The following is a 20,594-nucleotide window of genomic DNA, read 5'->3' as shown; positions in this document are numbered from 1 at the left end:
CAGTCAGTTCATTTTTCTCTCCCCTTTTGCTATGTCTTTAGAGCTTTACAAACTTTCCCCGAGTAGAGTGGATAAAGAGATCCATGAACTCAGGGTCTTAATACTGAGGGACAAGGCACAAAAAAAAGGGTTAACATGTAGCTCCAGGACAAAAACCGCAACTTCTTAGTGATTAAGGAACGTATTTATAGCTGCTTCCTGCTTCCTGCTGCTTCACATGTCCCTCAACAATTCCGAGTTGCCTTTTACCCATAGGAAGTAGTTTATCTTCAGAGTCGTGGTGGACTTGGGTTGGTTTGACTTGTCTTAGCCATGTGAATATGGGTCAGCTTCTACTTAGAATACCATGTCAGAAATATCATATGCTACCCTTCACCCCAGCTACCCAGGGCCTGCTCCATCATGCCATTTGTCTCTCCCCTTAGTTTTATTATGAGGGATTGGAGTTAAGTTTTTCATTTGAATTATTTTTCACAGGAGAAAGAAATGGACTATAGAGGTTACTTTGGGGCAGGAGTAGGTAGCTTACAGTCTTTCCAGCTTGTTTTAGAGTAACCTTTGTAATGTGTTTGTTTTTGAAAGTACCTTTGAAAAAGAAGTACTTTATTGAGCTCTAATTAAGTTTTGTCTATGACGCACTGGTAGTTACCAGGGTAGAGAGAGGGAAAACAAGAATTAAATGGAATAGCATGGTCTCTTTTTAAGAGCTTTAATCTCTTTAGGTGGGAGACTAACCCACTTAAAAGGCCAAAAAACAAGCAAGAGATACAAATAGATTGTACCCAAGAACCCAAACTCTACAGCACACAAGTGTTATGGGATATTGGAAGGAGGCAGGCAGATCAGGAGATGCTAGAGCTTCACTCTGGGGTTTGGGGAAGAGTCATTTGCATTCGTTTAAGTCATTTGCTTTTTTTTCTGGCAAACTACTAATTACTATTTTACAAGATTTACAAACCTCCAGAAGCAAAAATACCTTGCCTCAGAGGGAAAAATACGCGTGGAGAAGATTTTTTCTTCAACAAAAATTGTTTGATTTACTGTAAGAGAAGTCATGGTTTGTGTGATTTGATTCAGTGAAAATAGTTACAGTTCCATTTAAAACCATCATTTTTAAATTATCACGTTTGATAAATAATTATTGGCAGCTGCTTTGTCCAGAAGAGGTTGAAATTCTGGTCTGTGGAAGTCCTGAACTGGATATGCATGCTCTGCAAAGAAGTACTCAGTATGATGGCTATGCAAAAACAGATTTAACTATAAGGTGAGCTCTTTATACTTCTGGTAGTGGGGTTGTGGAAAAGGAACAACAGAGAATGCGGTTCATTTATTTGTATAACTTACGATCTTTGAATCAATCAAGTTATCTGAAATATTGGGGAGTCCCACACTATCTTATTTTATCTCTAGAAAGTAATATGAAACTATTAAATATGAAATCACTTAGCAATCCCCTTGGGAGAAAATTATATAAATAAGTTTCTATAAAAGTTTAGAGATTTGACTTAAAAAAAATGACTTTGGTCCTAGAATTTCAGGGGTGCTGTACTTGTAAATAGCCTTTTAATAACACTGTTGAAAGATAAGACTTGTAAATTATAGGAGAAAAATGGTTTCTGTACCTATCTACTGTTGGACTACTTATACAATTTTATAAAAGTGTTATTTTATAATAATTTTAGTCAAAAGCCTAATTCATATATAAAAGCTCATCATTCTTTCATTTTACATTAAGGATACTGTGTATGTTTAAGGAAAGTTTTTTCCCTTAGAGTTTCCTTTATATTACTTTATTATCCTATAGGATTTTTGTCAAAGTGTTTTATGTAAATTTCTCTTGGTGTTCTCTAGATACTTTTGGGAAGTTGTGCTTGGATTTCCTCTTGATCTTCAAAAGAAGTTGCTACATTTTACTACAGGAAGTGACAGAGTACCAGTAGGAGGGATGGCTGATTTGAACTTTAAAATCTCAAAGAATGAAACTTCTACTAACTGGTAAATTTTTAGATTATAATTCTATTTTTAACCTATAGATTATTGCTAATACTAATATTACATTTGGAATCAAGAGATTTATTCAATCTGAAGTCATTTTCATAGAAGAAAACATGGCCTTGAAATAAGAGACTTTAGCTGGAAGTTTTTGATACTTGTTAATACTGATAATTTGTTTCCATCAACTTTTTACTTTGATAAGTCACATAAGTGCTTTATAGACTCTTACAGAACTTGTCTGCCCTTAATTTTTATTTAAATATATTTTTTTATTTTTAGGAAAAATAATAAATTGGGGTTTCTTGTTTATTTGTGAGTTTTTGTTTTGTTTTGTTTCTTGGCTATTATGATAAGTACCAGAAGTACTTCTAGTACTAGTCCTCTTTGTTTTTTAATCTCATGCTCTTTGCATATGAAGTAATGGTGATGATGGATTTAAGTTATTTTCTAGTAGTGTTAATGAATTAATGCTGATCTACTTACTCCCTTTCCCAAATACCTGATAATTTGTAAAGCTAATTTCAGTAGACATAACTTTGATTATAATCATTGTTTTCTCCTGCCCCATACATTGAACATTACCTAAGTCCTGTCAGTTCTTCCTTTCATTTTAGAACTACAATCTGTCCTTTGCTTTCCCACTGCCACCACCCTGGTAAAGTTATTTTGACCTCATTTCTAGCTTATTTAAATAGCCTCCTTTCTGGTCTTCCTACTCAGGGTTCTTCCCTTTCTAATTATTTTATCAAATTCATTTTCCTTAACACTTTTTTGATCATGATATTTCCTTGGGTACAAATAGCTTTATTGCTCCCCACTAGTTTAAGTTCTAGGATCTGGAGCCTGTGAAATAAAACTCTAGTCTTCTCCCTCAGCCTACCTACCAATTTTCATTTCTTCCCATGCTTGAGTCAACTGGCTGTTTTGCTAATGCCTTAAACACATTTTGTGCCTTTCTTCCTCCATAAGTTTAAGTTGTTCCCTTTACATGTGGCATGTGCCTGGTACCTCTCTTGGAGACCCAGTTTAATGTTGACTTCCTCTGTAAAGTCAAAAATCATCATGCCTTCAGTGAGTTCCTCAAATATCTTATAGAAGTGATGTGCTACTTACCATATTACACTCTATATGTTAGTCATTTAGTTCTTCAAGGCAGAGGTTATGCTTTATACGTCTCTGTATTCTCCATGTGGCCACCCATGGTAAGTGCCCAATAACTATTTCCTGAATGAATATTTAAGTTAACATCAAGATTATATTTAAAACACAAAATGAATATTTACGTATGTATAAACTAAAGAAATTTCTGAACAGAATTTACAATTAAAGGCCAAAAGTGAAAAAAATTCAAGAGAAGCCTTTTGAAATTACAGATTTACTTGCTTAACAGAAACTAATTTTTCAGAATATTTGTCTTAAAAATATTGCCTATTCAAAAAGGATAATCTGAGTAATCCATTTTAATACAAAGGTGACATTACGTGTAAACTTTTCTAATAATCATTATTATTTCAAGGATTATTTTATGAGCTAACATGGCTTGTTAATGAATCTAGAGCAACTTTAGGACTCCCAGTGGGAACCTCACATATATTAAATATAGCCAACAAAGACACGTAACATTTCAATCTGATGCAGTAGTGGTGCGCCTCAAAAGACAAGGACAACACTCCAGCTGAAAAGGGAGTTTCCATTCCTCTTACAAGGGCCACCATTTATAATCCACTAGATTCATGTTAAAGAAGAACATTAAATCTTTACATATTAACAACACTGGTTTTAAAGTCAGACCAGTCTGGATTTGAATATCTGATCCACATCTTTACCAGCTCTATAGCCTTGAACAGACTGCTTAACCTGTATATTTCCATGTCTGTTTTTCCTCACCACTTTTTAGGTTGTTTTGAGGCTTAAAGGAAACAATACATGTAAAAGCACTTAGCACAGTGCTTGAGTCTCATAGGCCAAGCACTCAGTAAATGCTGATTCTGATAATTTTAAGTCTTTTAATACAAGGGGACTTTCAAAGTTTAGTTTCTAATCATACAAACTTCTTTAAAAATGTTCTTCCTTTCTCTGGTGTATTCCCCATTTTTATTTATTGACTAGCAGCTCTTTTGTTGCTGTGGAGTTACAAAGACAGCAGGAAAGGGTCCTATGGTATCTGTAGAAATCCTGAATGAAAATCAGTGTCATCAGGTAGTGGGTTGGGGGAGCTGATGAAATGGATTCAGAGGATGAGTCTTCCATATGCATCAAGGGCAGCAACATTAAAATGAAAAGTGTGGGCATCTAGATATCCCCAAAATGCTCTTTTTATTACTTTTTGACATTAAAGACTGGAATATAGTAGCATTATATTATCTACTACTATGTTAGGTGTTTTGTGTAGATAGCTCTTTTAATCTTTTAAATAATCTAGTTGGATGTTTTACCCTATCACATTGATGAGAAAACTGAGATTTGGAGATATTAAGCAACTTGAACAAGATCCCACAGCTCATAAGTGAGGAAAGCAGTACTCAAATTCAGATCTGACTCCAAAAAAATGCTTCTCAAATGAAAATTTCATGAGAGTAAGGACATTGACTGTCTGTAAACATAGCCTTAGTGTCTAGAATGGTACCTGATACATAGTTAGGTATTCAATAAATATTTGTTCAATGAAGGAAAGGATGAATCATCTCTTCACACAGCAAAATAGATTTGAACTTGTGTGTCCTGGTAATTTGAAAAGTTGCTTAGCAATCATTGTATGTGAGTTTTAAAACTTAGTATTTTTTTTTAAATATTTCCTTAGGTTACCTGTGGCCCATACCTGCTTCAATCAACTTTGCCTTCCCCCCTACAAGAGCAAAAAAGACCTGAAACAGAAATTGATCATTGGAATTTCAAATTCAGAAGGCTTTGGACTCGAATAACCTAGAAGACTTGAAATACAATATTTTATATGTAGCATTCACTTCCCTCTTATTGTGCCTTTAACCTTTTCATGTTTCTGTCTCAAAACAGTTTCACAAAGCTCACCAACTTTAAAATACTGAGTTTTTTAAAAATCAAATATGAAGTATGTTCAGCAAGGGGATAATTTTCTAAAAACGCAGAAATTGCTTGAGTGAGGAAAAGACCACATGACAGAGACAGGTATGGGTCCAGTCCCTCTTTTTTATAGCACTTTATCATTCTCTGTGAGTAGTTTGTCACAAGTATTCCACTGGGAAAACAAAGCGCAGTGAAGAATGCATTTATGATGCAGTTAAACCCAGTGGCAGATTGTGCACTGCTAGCACACAGTAGCAAAGCAAGTAGCTACATTTCCTTTAACATAAGGGGTGTAGCCATATTTTCATATAGAGGGAAACAACAGTACAATTGCAAATGCAGTTTACAGGGTTTTTTGATATACTGGATGTGGTCCCGTAAGATTCTTTTCAACTGTTGCTGAAAAGCGTGTAAATAACATAAAAGCCTGAGAATAATGGGATTTTGATAGTGCCATTTATTGCTAAAGATTTATTTTTACAAAGTAAATTCAGGGTTTTAGATGTGTATACAGCTTTTACAAATCAATAAAGATGAATGTACAAGAGTATTTTCAGACTAATTGGGTTCAAGGTTATATTCTTTTAAGTATTGTTAGTCTGCATGCACATTGGCAGTAAACTAGTTACTTGAGTACTCTGTAATATTTGTATAATGATCATTTCTTCTTAAGGGTCAAGATATTAGAAAAGAAATCAAATCTAATCATTGATGAATTATGTCAATTACAAGCACAAGAGAAAAGAACTGCTTTTATATATTTTGATTGGTGTACAAGACTTATAGCTACATTTTTTGATCACCAGTTGTATTGAAACACTAATTTTTGGAAAAGGTAGGATAAGGCATTTGACAAAAGTGAATACAATAATAGCATTTGTGTCAAAATGATATAGCTTGATGTAAAAATAAAATTCAGCGTTTTGGCCAAAATGTTTGTTTTTCACTGGATTCTGAATATAGGCGATTCAAAGTACCCTCTGTTTTGGAGTTTCTAATAAAGTAGCATGTAAAAAGAAACTGCATTTTAAGTCAGATAGTAAATGGGCTTTTTTTTAATTTATAGCAAATGAAGCAGTTTTATTAGCATGTTACAAATATTTCCAAATCAAGACTTCTCTACTATACTTTGACAGCTTTTCTTCAGAAAACTCTGAAGTTATATTTGCAATAATAATGAAACCAGCATTTAGTACCAGCATATGGTTCATATGTAAATAACACTTCCCAAAATTTTTTCTGAGTTAGGCTTTCTTCTTGTTGCTATGCTTCCTGCACCCAACCAGCAGCATTCTCCAAGGGTGGAGGAACTAATCAGCTTTTTCTCTAACAGTTCTGAAGCCAACCCATAAATCTTTGAGGAAAAGGAGTTGCTTTGTTTACCATTCTCTTTGAGACAAAAGTGACTCTGCTTTTCCATTTGGGTTTATTATTTCAAGGGTACTTCTTAAAAATCTTGGAAGGCCTAAGAGAGTTAAAGGCATATTGGTTTGGTTTGGTTTTGTTCTGTTTTTAATCCATATGCAAATAAAACTGCTTCTCTCTTACACTGCTTGAACTAGAAAGTAAGCTGTTTAATGTAGGTTACTACTAATAAGCACAAAAGAATCATGTATTAGAAACCAGATTTAATTGTTTTAAATAAAATGTAAACAAAGTATTTGGTAGAGATGACTCATGGAAAAATTGTGTTGGCCTGGTCTGCATGTTTAATGATGTGCTTGTATATCGATAGCTATGTCACTTTTAAATAAGTACACAAGCAAGCCAAATTTTTAAATTACAAAGTCCATAAATAACTGGAGAATTTTTGTTGTCTGTTGTTATTAAGTTGAAATTTATAACCATTTATCACTAAATTGCACATTGCCTTTATTTATTTATGCTCTGTTTTTGGTTTACAGTGTAATAATACCTCATTTAAAAAATAAAAACCACTACTGTTACATTTTGTTAATTTAAACAGCTAGAACATTCATGTAGTTACTTTTTATATATATAAAATCTGTTAATGAATTCTTGATTTTTGTATCTGCCACAGTAAATTAAAGCATTGCACAGTATTTATCAGTATTTACAAAATTTCCTGTCCTTTTTAAATCTTTGCTTAATCATATTTTTGCCTATATGATCAAAAGTTTTTAACAGTCCCTTTTTTTTGTACAAATCTGTATTGTATTAAGTTAATTTCTGGATGAAATTTTTCAAATATTAAAATTATACAGTTGGTCAGGCTTCAGTTCATTTTTTGAACATTAGGCAATTAATTAAAACCATAGGGCTAAAATATTTTATAAATGCAAACTGTTCTTTGCATTATACTGTCTATATCTTAAACTAGGGCTTAGGAAGATGGCTAACACATAGCTTCAAAAGATGTGAATTGTTGATATTAAGTATAACCAATTTCCTTAGCATATTTTCAGCATGAAACAATGTATATCCAATATTTGGATAACCACATAGGTAATCCACCAAATGAGTGTCTTAATATAATGCCAATAGAGTACACTCAGAAGTGAATTGAGTATGACATTTCATGGGCCATAGCTAGACAACTTCAGCTCTTAAGTATTCCTCGCCAGAATCATTCATTTGGCCTTTTTTTCCCTTGTCCAATTTCCTATGCTTAAGGAAGGGAGAGAGGAGATTATGAGAATGCTGGATAGAATGTTATGGGTGATTAATGGAAGAAGATAGGTAGCTGAATGGAAGAAAGACCAGGGTGAGTTTTCACAGGGGAGGACACAGATCAATTCCCCCAGCTGGCCATACGTCCTTTACTCCTGTGCTTGGGTTTTGGAGCCAGACCACCTGGGTTTACCATTTACTAGCTGTGTTTCCTTGGGCAGATTAAGTTCCCTGTGCCTCAAATGTAAAACAGAAATAATTGGTAAAATGGAAATAATAAACCTACCTACCTCATAGAATTGTAGGGAAAATTAAATGAATTACTGTGTAAAGCATTTACACCATGTCTGGCATATATTAATAGTAAGCAGTGTAAAGTGATGCAAGAGCAATCATGGTGCTAATATGATAACATCTTAGAACCATTGCTTCTGAAGCCTTCTAGAGGTTTTTCGCTCTCAGACACTGGGTTCAACCACAGGTTAAAGAACACAAAGTGCTTTTGAGGTGTTAAAATTGTATTAGGAGAATCTTTCTTATTCTAGAAACTGTGTTTTAAAATTCATCCTTATAGATTTCTCACTAGGCAAGAGTTTTAAACACTGTTTTATAGATGTGTAACAAGATATAAGTTTAAATTTAAAAATAAATGGAGTATATTTTTAATTAAATATTTTAAATATACAGAAAAATTTCAGAGATTAATGTAATGAAAGACCATGTCGCTACACTCACACGTAACAAATGTTAACATTTTGCCAGATTGTTTTTTTAATTAAAATTTGCAGGTGGAATTACAGCCCCTTTTGTGCCCTTCTCCAATCCCAGTATACTCCATCTCTGTTCCCCATTAACCTGTGGTTTGGGAGAATCCTTCCCACATTATGTTTGTATTATAAATGTACCAGTCTGTAAACACTATATAGTTATAGTTACGTAATATATTCTACATATCTTTCCACAACTTTTTTCACTCAATATTGTCTTTTCTAGAATTATCCCGAATGACGTATTTAGATATAATTCATTCATTTTTAACTGCAGAATAGAATCATTAAATGCGTGTCCCACATTTTGTTGATCCATCCTCCTACACATCAACATTTAAGGTGTTTTCCAGTGTGAACCAGGCAGTTCAAAATATTGCACTTTGTTAATAGTCATCACTGGGATTATGCATGCTTTTACTTTTCATTTCTTAAGCCACTTATCCAATACCTTGAACATCTATAGGATATTAATTAAAGGAGCAGAGATGAAGATTTATGGATCACTGATGGTGTATGTGGCATTTTATGTACACGATTTTATGTTTAATCTTTACAACAGGATAAAATTGATATTATTGTCTCCACATTACAGATAAGGAAGTTGAAATTCAGAGAGGCCTAGAAGCTTGCCAAAGGTCACACAGCTGTCAAGGAGGCAAGGCAGAATTTGAACTCATGCCTGTCTGACTCTGAACATCACGATTTTCCATCTCACATGCTCACCCAACTAGTGAGGCATTCCATTAATCCCCAAGCTTTAATTATTCCCCTGGAAACAGAGAAAACATTTTCTTGCCCATCAGACCAGGAGTCAGTCAATCTGGAAAAATAAGCACCACATGTACTCACCAGCAAATTGGTTTCCCTGATCATCACCTAAGTGCACATTTGGGAATAACACCAATTGGGTGTTGGGCAGATGTGGGGGATGGGGGAAGGGGAGGGGTGTATACCTACATGATGAGTGTGATGCGCACTGTCTGGGGAATGGTCACACCTGAAGCTCTGACTCGGCGGGGGGGGGGGGGGCGGGGGGGGGCATGGGCAATATACATAAGAGAAAGGATTATCAAGAAATTATTTAATGTGTACCCACCTAAGTTATCCTTCAAACAAAAAATCAAAAATATGTTTGGGGATGCAAGAATTTAGGGAATGCAGCCCTCAAATGCCTACCTAAAACAACAACAAAAAAAACCTACTAGATGACAAAACCCAAGTATAAGTAAATGAATTCCAAACATAGTAAAATAGAACAAAAGCAAACAAAACGTTGTATGGGGCAAAGGAAACATGTTCGTTGCCATCCTCACCAGAGGAAAGAATGTGGTTCTGGGTCTTGAATCCCACTTCTGAGTCTAACTAGACCCAGAATTGAATCCTCCTCTGTCATACGCTAGTAATGTGACCATGGGAATATACCTCAATATCTCTGAGCCTCAACTTCCTACCTACCTACCTATCATCTGTCTATAGATCAATCATCTAAGGCAAAATGGATCCACCCAGAAAGTTTCACAGCCCAGGCCTGAAAATAGCACACACCACTTCTGCTCACACTGTGTCAGAGACAATTCAGTGACACAGAGAGGCAGGCTGGTGCTCAGGAGGCAGATGCTAACAGGAAGTTTGAGGGCTCATGAAGTTTCTTCGTAGTTAATACCTGTGAAAGGAAGGAGATGGGAAATAGAATTGAGCAGAAGGAGAAGTCAAACCGTGACAGTCTTGACAAAACAATGGCCAACCAAGTGGAGAGCTCTGGAGCAAATGTTACCCATCAGAGGTGTTCTCTATTAGGCCAAAATGATCAGTGCCTCATGCAGTCACCAAGGGTAGGCAGCTCCTGGAAGGGTGTGACGGAGGCCAACCCTGATGGAGCCAACCGGTGGAGACTGCTGACTGCAGCAAGACCTGTCCTGAAGAGGGTCCAGGGGCACAGCCCCCACACCTAGCTGCAAAGGAGTCTGAAAACTGATCCAGCCGTATACCTAAGAAGAGGGGAAAGCAAAGTTTGATGATGGCTGGCAGTTAAGCAGGAGCTCAGGTCATTTTCTACAAACTGATTTGACAAAAGAGCCCCATACTAGGGAGTTTAATGATGGAGCAGACGGTTTGCTCCTCAATCAGCGGCATGTGTTTACTCCATGTGCTAGAACCCTGAGCAGGGCAGGGGTGATGGACACCAGGAACCTGACCCTAGCGATAGTGTCTGTAAAGTGCCTAGAAAGTAGGTGCCTGACCGACGTGGCTTCCATCTCCAGCTTTTGTTGTTGAATTGCGCTTCTCTAAAAGTATGAACAGCCTCAACCAAAGCCCAGCTCATCAGTGCTCAGAGTGATTTATTAAGTCAAAGCGGGGAGAAGAGACATGGCCATTGAGTTACACAACTGCCTTTGTTTTTACATGAGCCCATCAGCCTTGACCTCCGAGGTGCCGAGAGCCTACTGTCACTTTCCCAGTCCAAGAGAGAAATCTGGAGACCTAGGAATAAATCCCCCACTTTGCATCAAGTGACCTACTTTTCTCTTTTGGCTGTCACCTCTGAGGTTCCAGTGGTCAAAGGAAAAGTTGGGAAGTTCTCTGTGACGTCACAGCTGAAGATGCAGCTGCCAAGCCCTCCCCACTTTGATGCCCCACGGGACAGAATTGGGAAATTCAAACCAAACACAAGTCCTGACCACCCAGGCAGAGGGCCTGGGTTAGCTCCTGGTCATCCAGAACCACAGGGGATCAGGATTGGGTACCACCCCCACCCACTGGTGATCCAGAGCAGGGAACCTTACGGGCTGCCAGCCGAGGGGGACGAGGGACAGGTGGGCTGCACAGGAGGGCCTCCCTTCCCTTCCCAACTCCCTCACTGGTGTCCAGACCCAAAGCCTGGCAGAGAGTAGATGCCCCACACATCTCCTGAGGTGCTGAGGGCCCCGTGGCAAGCCCAGAGTGTTCCTTTAAGTATCAGAGGCACCAGCACAGAACTGGGGCAAAAAGACCATCATTTGCTCAGGCCGTAGCCCACCCGAGACCTTGGGCAAGTGACCTCACAGAGCTTCCGTGATTCAACCATTAAGTAGGGCGACTGTATCAAGTCTACCTACGTGTCTGGGAGACTTTTAAACCTGAGTCCATGGACTTTCAGTTCCCTGCACACGCTCCAGGAGGGCAGTGGGCTCTTCCTGTCATTTTCTTTTTGATTTTGATAACCTAAAAGGAGTTCCACACACAAACTTTGGCTCGCCCGGAGGACTGTGCCGTGCTGAATACTGGGTTAGTTCCTGGTCATCTGGAACCACAGACGTGTCATGGTTTTAGACACAGCAAGATGAATGAAAGTGTGCTAGCTTCCCTTGGCTGCTGTAACAAATTAGCACAAACTCAGAGGTTTAAAACAACACAAATGTGTTATCCTACAGTTCTGGAGATGAGAAGTGTGAAATGGGACTTCCTGGGCTAAACTTAAGGTGTGGAAAGGGCTGCATCCCTTCCGGAGGCTGTAGGGGATGTTTCCCTGCCTTTTCCGGCTTCCGCAGGCTGCTTCCTGGCTTGCAGCCCCCTTCCTCCCTCTTCAAAGCCAGCAGCAACACAGCAACCCCCCTGCCTCCCTCTTTCACATATAAGGGCCTCTGTGATTACACTGAGCCCACCCGGATAATCTGGGATAATTTTCCCAACTCAAAATCCTTAATTCAGTTCCATCTGCCAAGTCCTACTTGCTACATAAGGTAACATTCAGAGGTTCCAGAGACAGGGACACGGACATCTTTGGGAACCACTATTCTGCCTGTCATGGAGGGTTTTTCTCTGTCTAAACAGTTCAATTGAAGACAAAATGGAATAATAATAAGGAACAGTCAAAATGGCTTATTGAGTCTTTTCAATTTCTTCACTGATTTTCTACAACAGTCCAACTATCATTCCTATGATTTTTTTTAAATTCATCGATATCTAAAGTATTTGAAAACTAATTTCAGATGTTCTGCTGTTCCCAACACAGAAGAAATAATATTGAAAATAAAAGGAAACAAGCTTTATATGCTTCCCTCTTTCCTCCCTTTTTTAGATTTCTCAATGCATTAAGAAGACCTCTTTGCATTAAAAGGAGCAAAATAAACCAACATGTACTGACACAGACAGATGTCTAAAATACACAGTTAAGTATCAAAAGCAACCTTCAGGGCAGCATGTGTTTTGTGGTTCTCATTTTCATAAAATAATAGATTTATTTTTGTTTCTACAGAGAAAATACCCACAAGAATACGAGCCAAACTGTCGACCGTGCTGTCCCGGGGGCTGGGAGGCAGGAAGAAGGGAGCAGCTTGGCTCCAGCAGAACTTTGCTTCCGAAGCCATCATTTCTGGAATGTAACATGTAATAAATTCATTTCTTGTAACCAGGAAAAAATTAGGACAGTGCTTGTTTGTGTTTAAAGACTAAAGGGATCTTCTAAAATACGGCTTTTTCTGGAGAGTAGCATCAAGCGAAACTTCAGGATGCTGCTCAATCCCTGTGAGCCTTAGGGCCCGACTTCTGAGTTCTTCCAGTTACCTCCTTTCCGAGTCCTGCTTAGAAACTGCAGACTTGCCACCTGCCGCTGTTATCACAGGGAATGTAGGTCAGGTAATTAGTAACCAGAGTTTATTTACTTTGGAAAACAGTGCACTCAGGCAAAATAGGCCAGTTCCCATCCCTCAGGGCAGAATCCCAGAGCTTTTGAGAGGGAGGGAATGAATGCAAGCCCCTTGTACCCTGAGGCCCAGAACTAGGTCAGCAGCTAGCAAGGAGCAGGAATGGGATTCAAGGCAGGTCTGCGGAACTCCCCAAGGCATGCTCTTGCCACTGGACTGTCCCCCGGTCAACTATTGACTAAGACCCTTCCTGGGATCGCAGCCTGGGTTCCTGAGCATTTGCAATAACGGCCCACCCATGCCCCGGTTCACCTGGGCTGGGACGCCAGGGACCGTGGAGGGTGATGGGGGGCATGTGTCACCCAAACAGTTCCCTCAGAGATGCACGTGTCACAGATGCAGCGCAAGTCTGAGGGCCTGGCCTGCTCCTGTGGCAAAGCCACCCCATCTGTGTTAACGCTGTAGTCCTGACAATTTCTTAGGTAGCCTGTAGCTCCGTGAACGTGGAGTTTTACAGCCAGGCTATTCTCTGGACTGAACTCAATGTGATTTGACTCGTGGACCCCAGGATGGTTCTGGCCAGTGAGAAAATCCGTGCAGACAAGTGGGAGCCCACAGAACCAGAGGGGACCCTCTAAGCTGGCTCAGAACTCCGAGACCCGGTCAGGAGGGAACAGTCACATCCTTGGGGACTTTTTAAGCTAGACTGCAAAAGAGATGGATGATCATTACGGCAAGTATGCCCTGAAAAGCTCTGCTTGCCTTCTCAGGAGAGTAACTGCTTTTGCTGCATCAGATTTTCAGTTGCACTATCCAGGGTGTGCCAGAAATCAAGAAAAAGCAGGCAGTCCCCTGCGTCCCAGACCACCATGGCAGCCTTCCCTCTGCCTTCTGCCACCAGGAAGGGGAGGAAGCATCACCGCACTCCCTTCACTTCTCCAGGCTCCAAGATTTCCCGGTCTAGGGGAGTGGGTTATGGAGGAGCTAGCCTAGGCCCGGGCCCTGGCTAGGTACAGAGAAAGGTGTAGAAGAAGAGAGGGAGCCCTGGGGCTGGGCTGGCTCACCTGGGACAGCCCAGTACACTGGGCAGAGAGGCCCCGCGCTGAGGGGGCTGCCCTCAAATGGGGCATCTAGACCATGGCTGTGCACCCACATTTTCGTTTCTTTCTATTTCTCAATTTTTGAATATATTGCTGGGAATGTGCAGTAGAGAGCTGGGAGAACTTTCTTTGTGGCCTTGTGCGCGTGTGCGAGTGCGCATCCGCAGAGGGGGGGAGAGAGGAAGAGGGCTCAGCCTCACTTCAGTGGTTCAGAGGGCGCGGCCGAGGAGAGAGCCCTGCCCAGACCGCGTCAGCTAAGCACGGAAAGCGGGCAGGAGAGGATCTGCTTCATGGAGGGTGAGAGTCCCTGGGCTATGCCCACCTGGCCTCTTTGCAGAACCTCAGGGTTTCCAAAGCCCCAACCAGTAGAAAAAGTCACCCATCCAATCCGGCCCCCTCCAGACACGGCTGCGGGAGGAGCGGACGGCCTGTCCCATCACGCACGTCGAAGGCCGCTGGGCTGCGCCCTGGCTCCCCCAGTAGCTTGACCTTTGCCAAACCGCTCTTCTCTTTTCAAGATCTCTTGGGGCCATGTCAACTTCCAGCAAGACCTGCAGTTGCATCATTCTTGGCCCTAGACAGTTCGCAAGAGGGTTTTGCAGCCCTGGCTCCTCAGTGCAGATTGGCGGGCGCTGGGCCACACGGTGAGGATGGCTGCTGCCTTTCCTGCTGTCCTGGTCCCCTTCTGCCTTTGCTGGCTGTGCCCCCTGCCTCTGAGGAAGCCTCTGCACAGCACTGAGGATAAACCAGGTGGACAGAGAGGTGACAGTGGGGTGAAGCCACAGTCTTTCTGGCATTTCTGAAAGGGCAGTCCGAGGAGCAGAAGTGTGAGTGTGGAAGGTCGCTAGGAAGCTCCTAAGACTGTGACTATTGGTTGGCATCAACTGTTAGAGCCTTTTATATCTCTTACCCTCCGCACTGACTTCCCCTATTCCTCCCTAAGTCCTTGTCCATACAGTCAATGCCCAAAGCACCAGAATTCCTATCACCTCCTTCCCCAACTGAGATCTGTGTCCCAATTCACTCCCCTCTGCCAATAAGATCCCAGGGTCCTTCCTGCTAGTCTCTTCTGCCCAAGGCAAGTTTCTCTATAGTCCAGCTCTGAACCCCATGCAACTCAGCATGCCTTCTCCGCTCGCTTGGCTTGGGGACACAGAAAACACAGAGTTGGAATAACACCCTGGCCCTGCCCTTTCAAAGCCCTCCAAGTGGTCAGGAGGATGGGGTCTTACGCGCCACTCACATGGAGCTCATGGCCGTGTGCGCTGGCAGAGAGGCTCAGAGAGCTGCAGAATCCCAAGAAGGGAGGAGTCGCTTCCAAGTGAAGGCTGGGGGAGGATCAGGAGGGCAGAGGGATAAAGGGCAAGGACTCTTGGGTTGAGCCAGCCAGATTTAAATCTTCCCTTTCCTGTGCGTGACTTTGCACATGTCAACACTGCTGTGACAGTTTCAGCTCTAAAGTAGGGATAATAATACCTGCCTCAACCCCACAAGCCCTTGAAGACTTTGGGAGACTGTGTGTTTGCTGCTTGCCGCCTTGTGGAGCATTATTTTTATTTCCATGGAGGAGGCAACAGTGTCGACTCCCTGAGGCTACAGCAGGGTCTAGGAGCCAGAAGACCTGGGTTTGGATCCTGGCAAACGTGTGGCCTTTCTGAAGTTCAGTCTCCTCACCTACACAGTGCAATGACAAGAGGACCCAGCTCAGAGGACTCCTGGGAGGACTAGATGGAACCAGCTTGTAAAATGATTAGCATAGGGCCTGGCATTTATTAAGCACTTGGTAAGTGTTGGTGACTGTCATGGCTTGGGAGCTCATGCAGCCTAAGCTGACTGGTGGGTGTCACTCACTGGCCAAATCCCAAATAGCCCATGGGAGGCACAGGGTGAAGGTCTCACTGGGACCAAAGCCAGGGCAGCCACCACCCCAGCACCTGATGAGACCACTCCGCCCAGTGTTGCAAAGGCTTCGTGGAAATTTGTTTGCTTCACTGATTTCAACACCCAGCCAGCTGGCCCTACCTCCATCCCCTGAATTTCAACCTATTGGTCTGAAACTTTCTTCAGACAGAATCTTTATACCTTGAGCAATTGATGGCATCATCAATACTCCACCACCCTTCAATTCAGTCTCTCTAAAGAGGAGCTGGACTATGAGCTTGACTTGAGCAGCTATGATAACACAATAATAAACAATCTCTGTCACTTTATGCAGCATCTTTGCCACACACTGTCACAGTCTATCCTCATGACAACCCTGTGGGCTGGTGGGCAAGAATTGTCCCAGCGTGGTGAGAGGACGTGGACCCCCAGTGGCCACTCTAGGTCTCCTAAACTGGTGTTGCTTGTGGTCAGTGACCTGGAAGGGGACTCATTTGGACATGTGGTGTGTATGACTGATGTGGGTTGATTTGGGGGTGAACAGATAGCTGCCCCTGGGGGCCACCAGGCCTTCTATGTCATCCAGTTCAACTCCCTCATTTTACATATGTTAGAGGGTGAGGCCCAAAGAAGGGAAGTGAGATAGATGGTCAGTGCAGAGCTGCAAACAGGACTCTGGTCTCCTAATTCCCACCTTTGAGATTTTTCCCAATAAGCCACCACACTGCCCAGAATATTCTCGTTGGGTAAATTTTTAATAAAGTTTAAATAACCAGCACCCAGATCAAGAAATAGGACATCACCCTAGAAGCGCCCCTGTACTTCCTTGCACACACTACACTCTTAGCATAACTACTGTCCTTATTTCTAATATCTTAGAATGTTTTTTTTTTCTGTGTTTAGGTCTTTATATAAATTGAATCATGTAGTATTAACATTTGTACCTTTTTTTTTTTTTTTGCTCAATACCATGTTCATGAGATTCTTCCTTGTTCTTGCATGTAATTGTATGAACATGGCTTTTTCATTGTCACTTGGTGTTTCATTGGATGAATGTAGTAGAACATAGTTATCCATTTTACTGTGAATGGACAGTCAGGTAATTTCCAGTCTGGGTACTACAAAAGGGCAGCTATAAACATTCTTGTGCATGTCTTTTGGGATTTCGAAGTCATGGGGTATGCATTTGCTCAGCTTTAGGGGATAATACCAACTGTTTTCAAAGGTTAGCTAATCCACCATCTATTTTAAGGTGAGGAAACTGAGGCCCAGTGAGGGCAGGTGACTCGTCCCAGGTCACGCAGCCAGGAAGAGGCAAAGTTGGATAGGTATTCAGGTGTCCTGGGGCCAGATTTGTGTTCTTCCCCCCATCCCATTGCTCCAGGCCCTCGAAGATGAATCCCCAGGCACCAGCCTGAGCTTCAAGGCTCACTCCCGTCATGCCCTGCTGACCTCTCCTCACCCCGTTATGTTCTTTGCAGGGGTTCTGGCGTCTTCCTGGTTGTCTCGTCACAAAACAAGCCAACATGGCAGTGGGAACGGACATGCTTTTGTTTCCTCTGGGAAAGCCGAAGCCCCTCACTGGGGACGAACCCAGCTGAGACAGAGTGTTAGTGAGGCCGCAGCTCCTGCTCTGGAGACGGCGTAATGAGGGCCCAACTTAAATAAAATTGAAAGACTTTGGCAGGACTTCTCAGAGTCTTCGTGATAATAATATGCATGATTTCTAAAGGGAAAAATCATTTCTAAAACTTTTTCCAAGCTTTTTTGTCTTTTTTTTCCCCAAAGCACACTTATTATGTCTTGATAAATAGCACAGGTGGGAGATGTTGGTTTCATAAGCCAAAATCAATCATGATTAAGGAAATAAAAACAGGGACTCCTTCTTGAAAAGAAAAAAATTAACCCCCAAGAAAGGTTCAGTGTGATCCTGGGATTACACTGACTGCAGATCATGCTCAACACCCTGGGAAATTGGGCCTGGAAATTGGTTACCCACTTATCAGCAGGTGAAGCAGGAGAGAGTGGGCCACATTGCCTTTTCCAAAGATGGCTGCAAAAATCTCTCCGATCCTACATTCTCTTCTACAGTGCAACCTGGCCCTGCCCCCATCAGGAGGTGGAGTTGATGTCTTAGTGGCCTTGAGACTACTTTGACTAAGAGAGTATGGCAGGAAATGACTCTGTAACTTCTGGGGTTGAGTCATAAAAAGTGATGCAGCTTCTACCTTGCTCTTGGAATACTTCCAGCCATGCAAGAGGTCTAACTACCCCGAGGCCACCATGCTGTGAAGAAGCCCAAGGCACATGTAAAGGCCACAGGTGGGTGCTCTGGTCAGGAGTCTGGTCTTCAAGTGATAGCAGCAGGCACCAGACACGTGAATGAAGGAACCTCAAAATGGTTCCATCCCCCTGTGGAGTCACCCTAGCCTTTGTGTCCTCCCAGCTGAAGTCCCTGATAGCATGCAGCAGAGGCAAGCCATACTCTTTGCACCCTAAATTCCTGGCCCATAGAATCTGAGCATAATAAAAAAAATACCGTTGTTTTAAGCCACTAAGTTTGGGGGTAGTTTGTTATGTAGCAGTAGTAACTGGAACAGGGAGTGTGTATAATACGGGTATGAGTGAGCATATTTAAATTGAGAGTGCAGGTTAGAATCAATGGGTGATTCTCTTCCCTGTGCTTTTTTGATTAATATACAACCTTTTCATAGGGAACTCATTTATTCAACAATATACATTAAGATCCAGCTATTTGCAGGCCCAAAGGGATAAAGCTCACATGTGGTACCACCCCCATGAATTTTATATTCTATGTGGACACTTAATCAAATGCTAGTGTCACACAACTGGAAGTAATCACCAGGAAGGAGCAGCTGGGGGAGGAAAAAGGCAGAGAAACCCATGGCAACCGGGAGATAAATAAAGTTCTAGGTGCTTAAAGCCACGGAGACAGTAACTCAAATGGTTTGAAGCCGGAAATGATTTTCCAACCAGCTGTAAATTTGCAAATCCCATATGTGGTACAACATTAAGCTGCTATTTTGGAAATTCTTTCATCTTTTTCAGAGGCATCTCAGGAGCCCATCCTTCTTCTTGGAAGACAGCCAGTTCTCTGCAGAAATCACATCATCAGCAGGAGCTGAGGCATTTTGCATGCAACTGTAATATTCTGGAAACATGGCTTAACAAATATTCTCTCCTGGGTGAAGAAAGAAACATCTCAGAGCAATGTTTCTGTAAGCACCAGCTGGGCAGCTTTGGATGCACTTTTTTTTTTTTCTTTTTCCCCTTTGAAATGGCGGAATCCTGGCACCTGCATTTGAACGTAATGCAGCATTGTTAATTTCCTTAGAAGAGTGAGGATTCCACTCCTGAGTCACTGGGAATTTCTCATTATCCCCAGCGACCATGGCACCAGTGGGCAGTCACAGCATTTTTTTAGATGTTCAGTTCAATTTATAATTATTTATTGAGCATTCGTGCCAGATACTCCATCAGGAGTTGGAGATGGAGGAGTGAACAAGACAGTGCCTCCTTCACAGAGCTCACACTCTAGCCAGAAAAGTAGACATTAGACAAAAATTGTAAATGTTGTAAGTGCCACAAAGGGAGAGGAAAGGGCAGGGTGCACGGAGATGTGAGGGAGAAGGAGGCATGGGAGGTGGTAGCCAGAGGAAAGAGGAGAAGAGAGGAGCTGGTGGGGAGAAGGCACGACCTCAGTCTGGCCACTGGAGAGGACTTGGGGCCTTTGACAACCTGAAGGAAAACCAGCATGGCTGGGGGGGCAGGAGGGAGAGCCACGTGAGACGAGGGTGAGGAGCAGGCAGGCTGGACTCACAGCCTCGGGAGCATGTCGAGGGTTTGGACTCTTATCTGAAGGACAGTGGGTGCCACTGAGGCATTTTAAGTAGGAAAGTGGTGTAATCACATTACTGTCTTGGAAAGAACATTCTGGCTGTAAAGTATGGGCTGGAGAAGGCCCAGAATGACGTAGGATGCCAGGTGAAAGGCTGCTGCAGTAGTCCAGGGGAGCAACTGTGTGGCCTGGAGCAGGACAGTGGCAGAGCAATAGAGGACTGGAAGCAGAGGAGTTAGACTAAGGGAAGTAGCTTCCTCGCCTAATGATGGAAGAAGAAGTTAAAGTTTCCATGGACAATCCCAGAGGAAGGGCATGGGGAGATATTGCTGCAAGGGGAAGCAAGATGGCAAGGGGCTGGGATTCCTAGGAGAAGCAAAGAGCAATGAGAAAGAGTTTCCAAGTCCAGCTGCTGTAGTTTGAGCAGCGTTGTTTGTGTGACACGTGGTCGAGCATTGTCTTGCAAGAGGATGGGCCTGTCTCTATTGACCAGTCTCAGCTGCTTAATCGCAAGCATCCTCATCATTTCATCCACCTGGTTGCAGTAGGCATCAGCTGTAATGGATTGACTGGGCTGCATGAAGCTGTAGTGGATAATACCAGCGCTGGACCACCAAAGAGACAGCATTAGCTTTTTTTAATGAATATTTGATTTTGGACTGTGTTTCGGCACTTCATCTTTATGCAACCATTG

General features: G+C 42.0%; 1 protein-coding gene across 3 annotated transcripts in view; it reads left to right on the top strand.

Annotated features, from left to right (window-relative positions):
- Positions 1-7,265, top strand: part of HECTD2 (HECT domain E3 ubiquitin protein ligase 2) — a 62,478-nt gene extending 55,213 nt beyond the window's left edge. For all 3 annotated transcript variants that reach the window (XM_045567821.1, XM_045567820.1, XM_045567822.1), the window contains exons 19-21: positions 1,149-1,264; positions 1,852-1,995; positions 4,796-7,265. In XM_045567821.1, the coding sequence (XP_045423777.1) occupies positions 1,149-1,264; positions 1,852-1,995; positions 4,796-4,916 (381 nt within the window). In that variant the 3' untranslated portion in view covers positions 4,917-7,265. The remainder of the gene's footprint in view (positions 1-1,148; positions 1,265-1,851; positions 1,996-4,795) is intronic.
- The last annotated feature ends 13,329 nt before the right edge of the window (positions 7,266-20,594 follow it).

The sequence above is a fragment of the Lemur catta genome, chromosome 14 (genome assembly GCF_020740605.2).
Source record: "Lemur catta isolate mLemCat1 chromosome 14, mLemCat1.pri, whole genome shotgun sequence".
In the NCBI taxonomy this organism is placed as follows: domain Eukaryota; kingdom Metazoa; phylum Chordata; class Mammalia; order Primates; family Lemuridae; genus Lemur; species Lemur catta.
The sequence above is the reverse complement of the archived record's forward strand: the minus strand, read 5'-3'. Positions and strand labels throughout refer to the sequence as shown.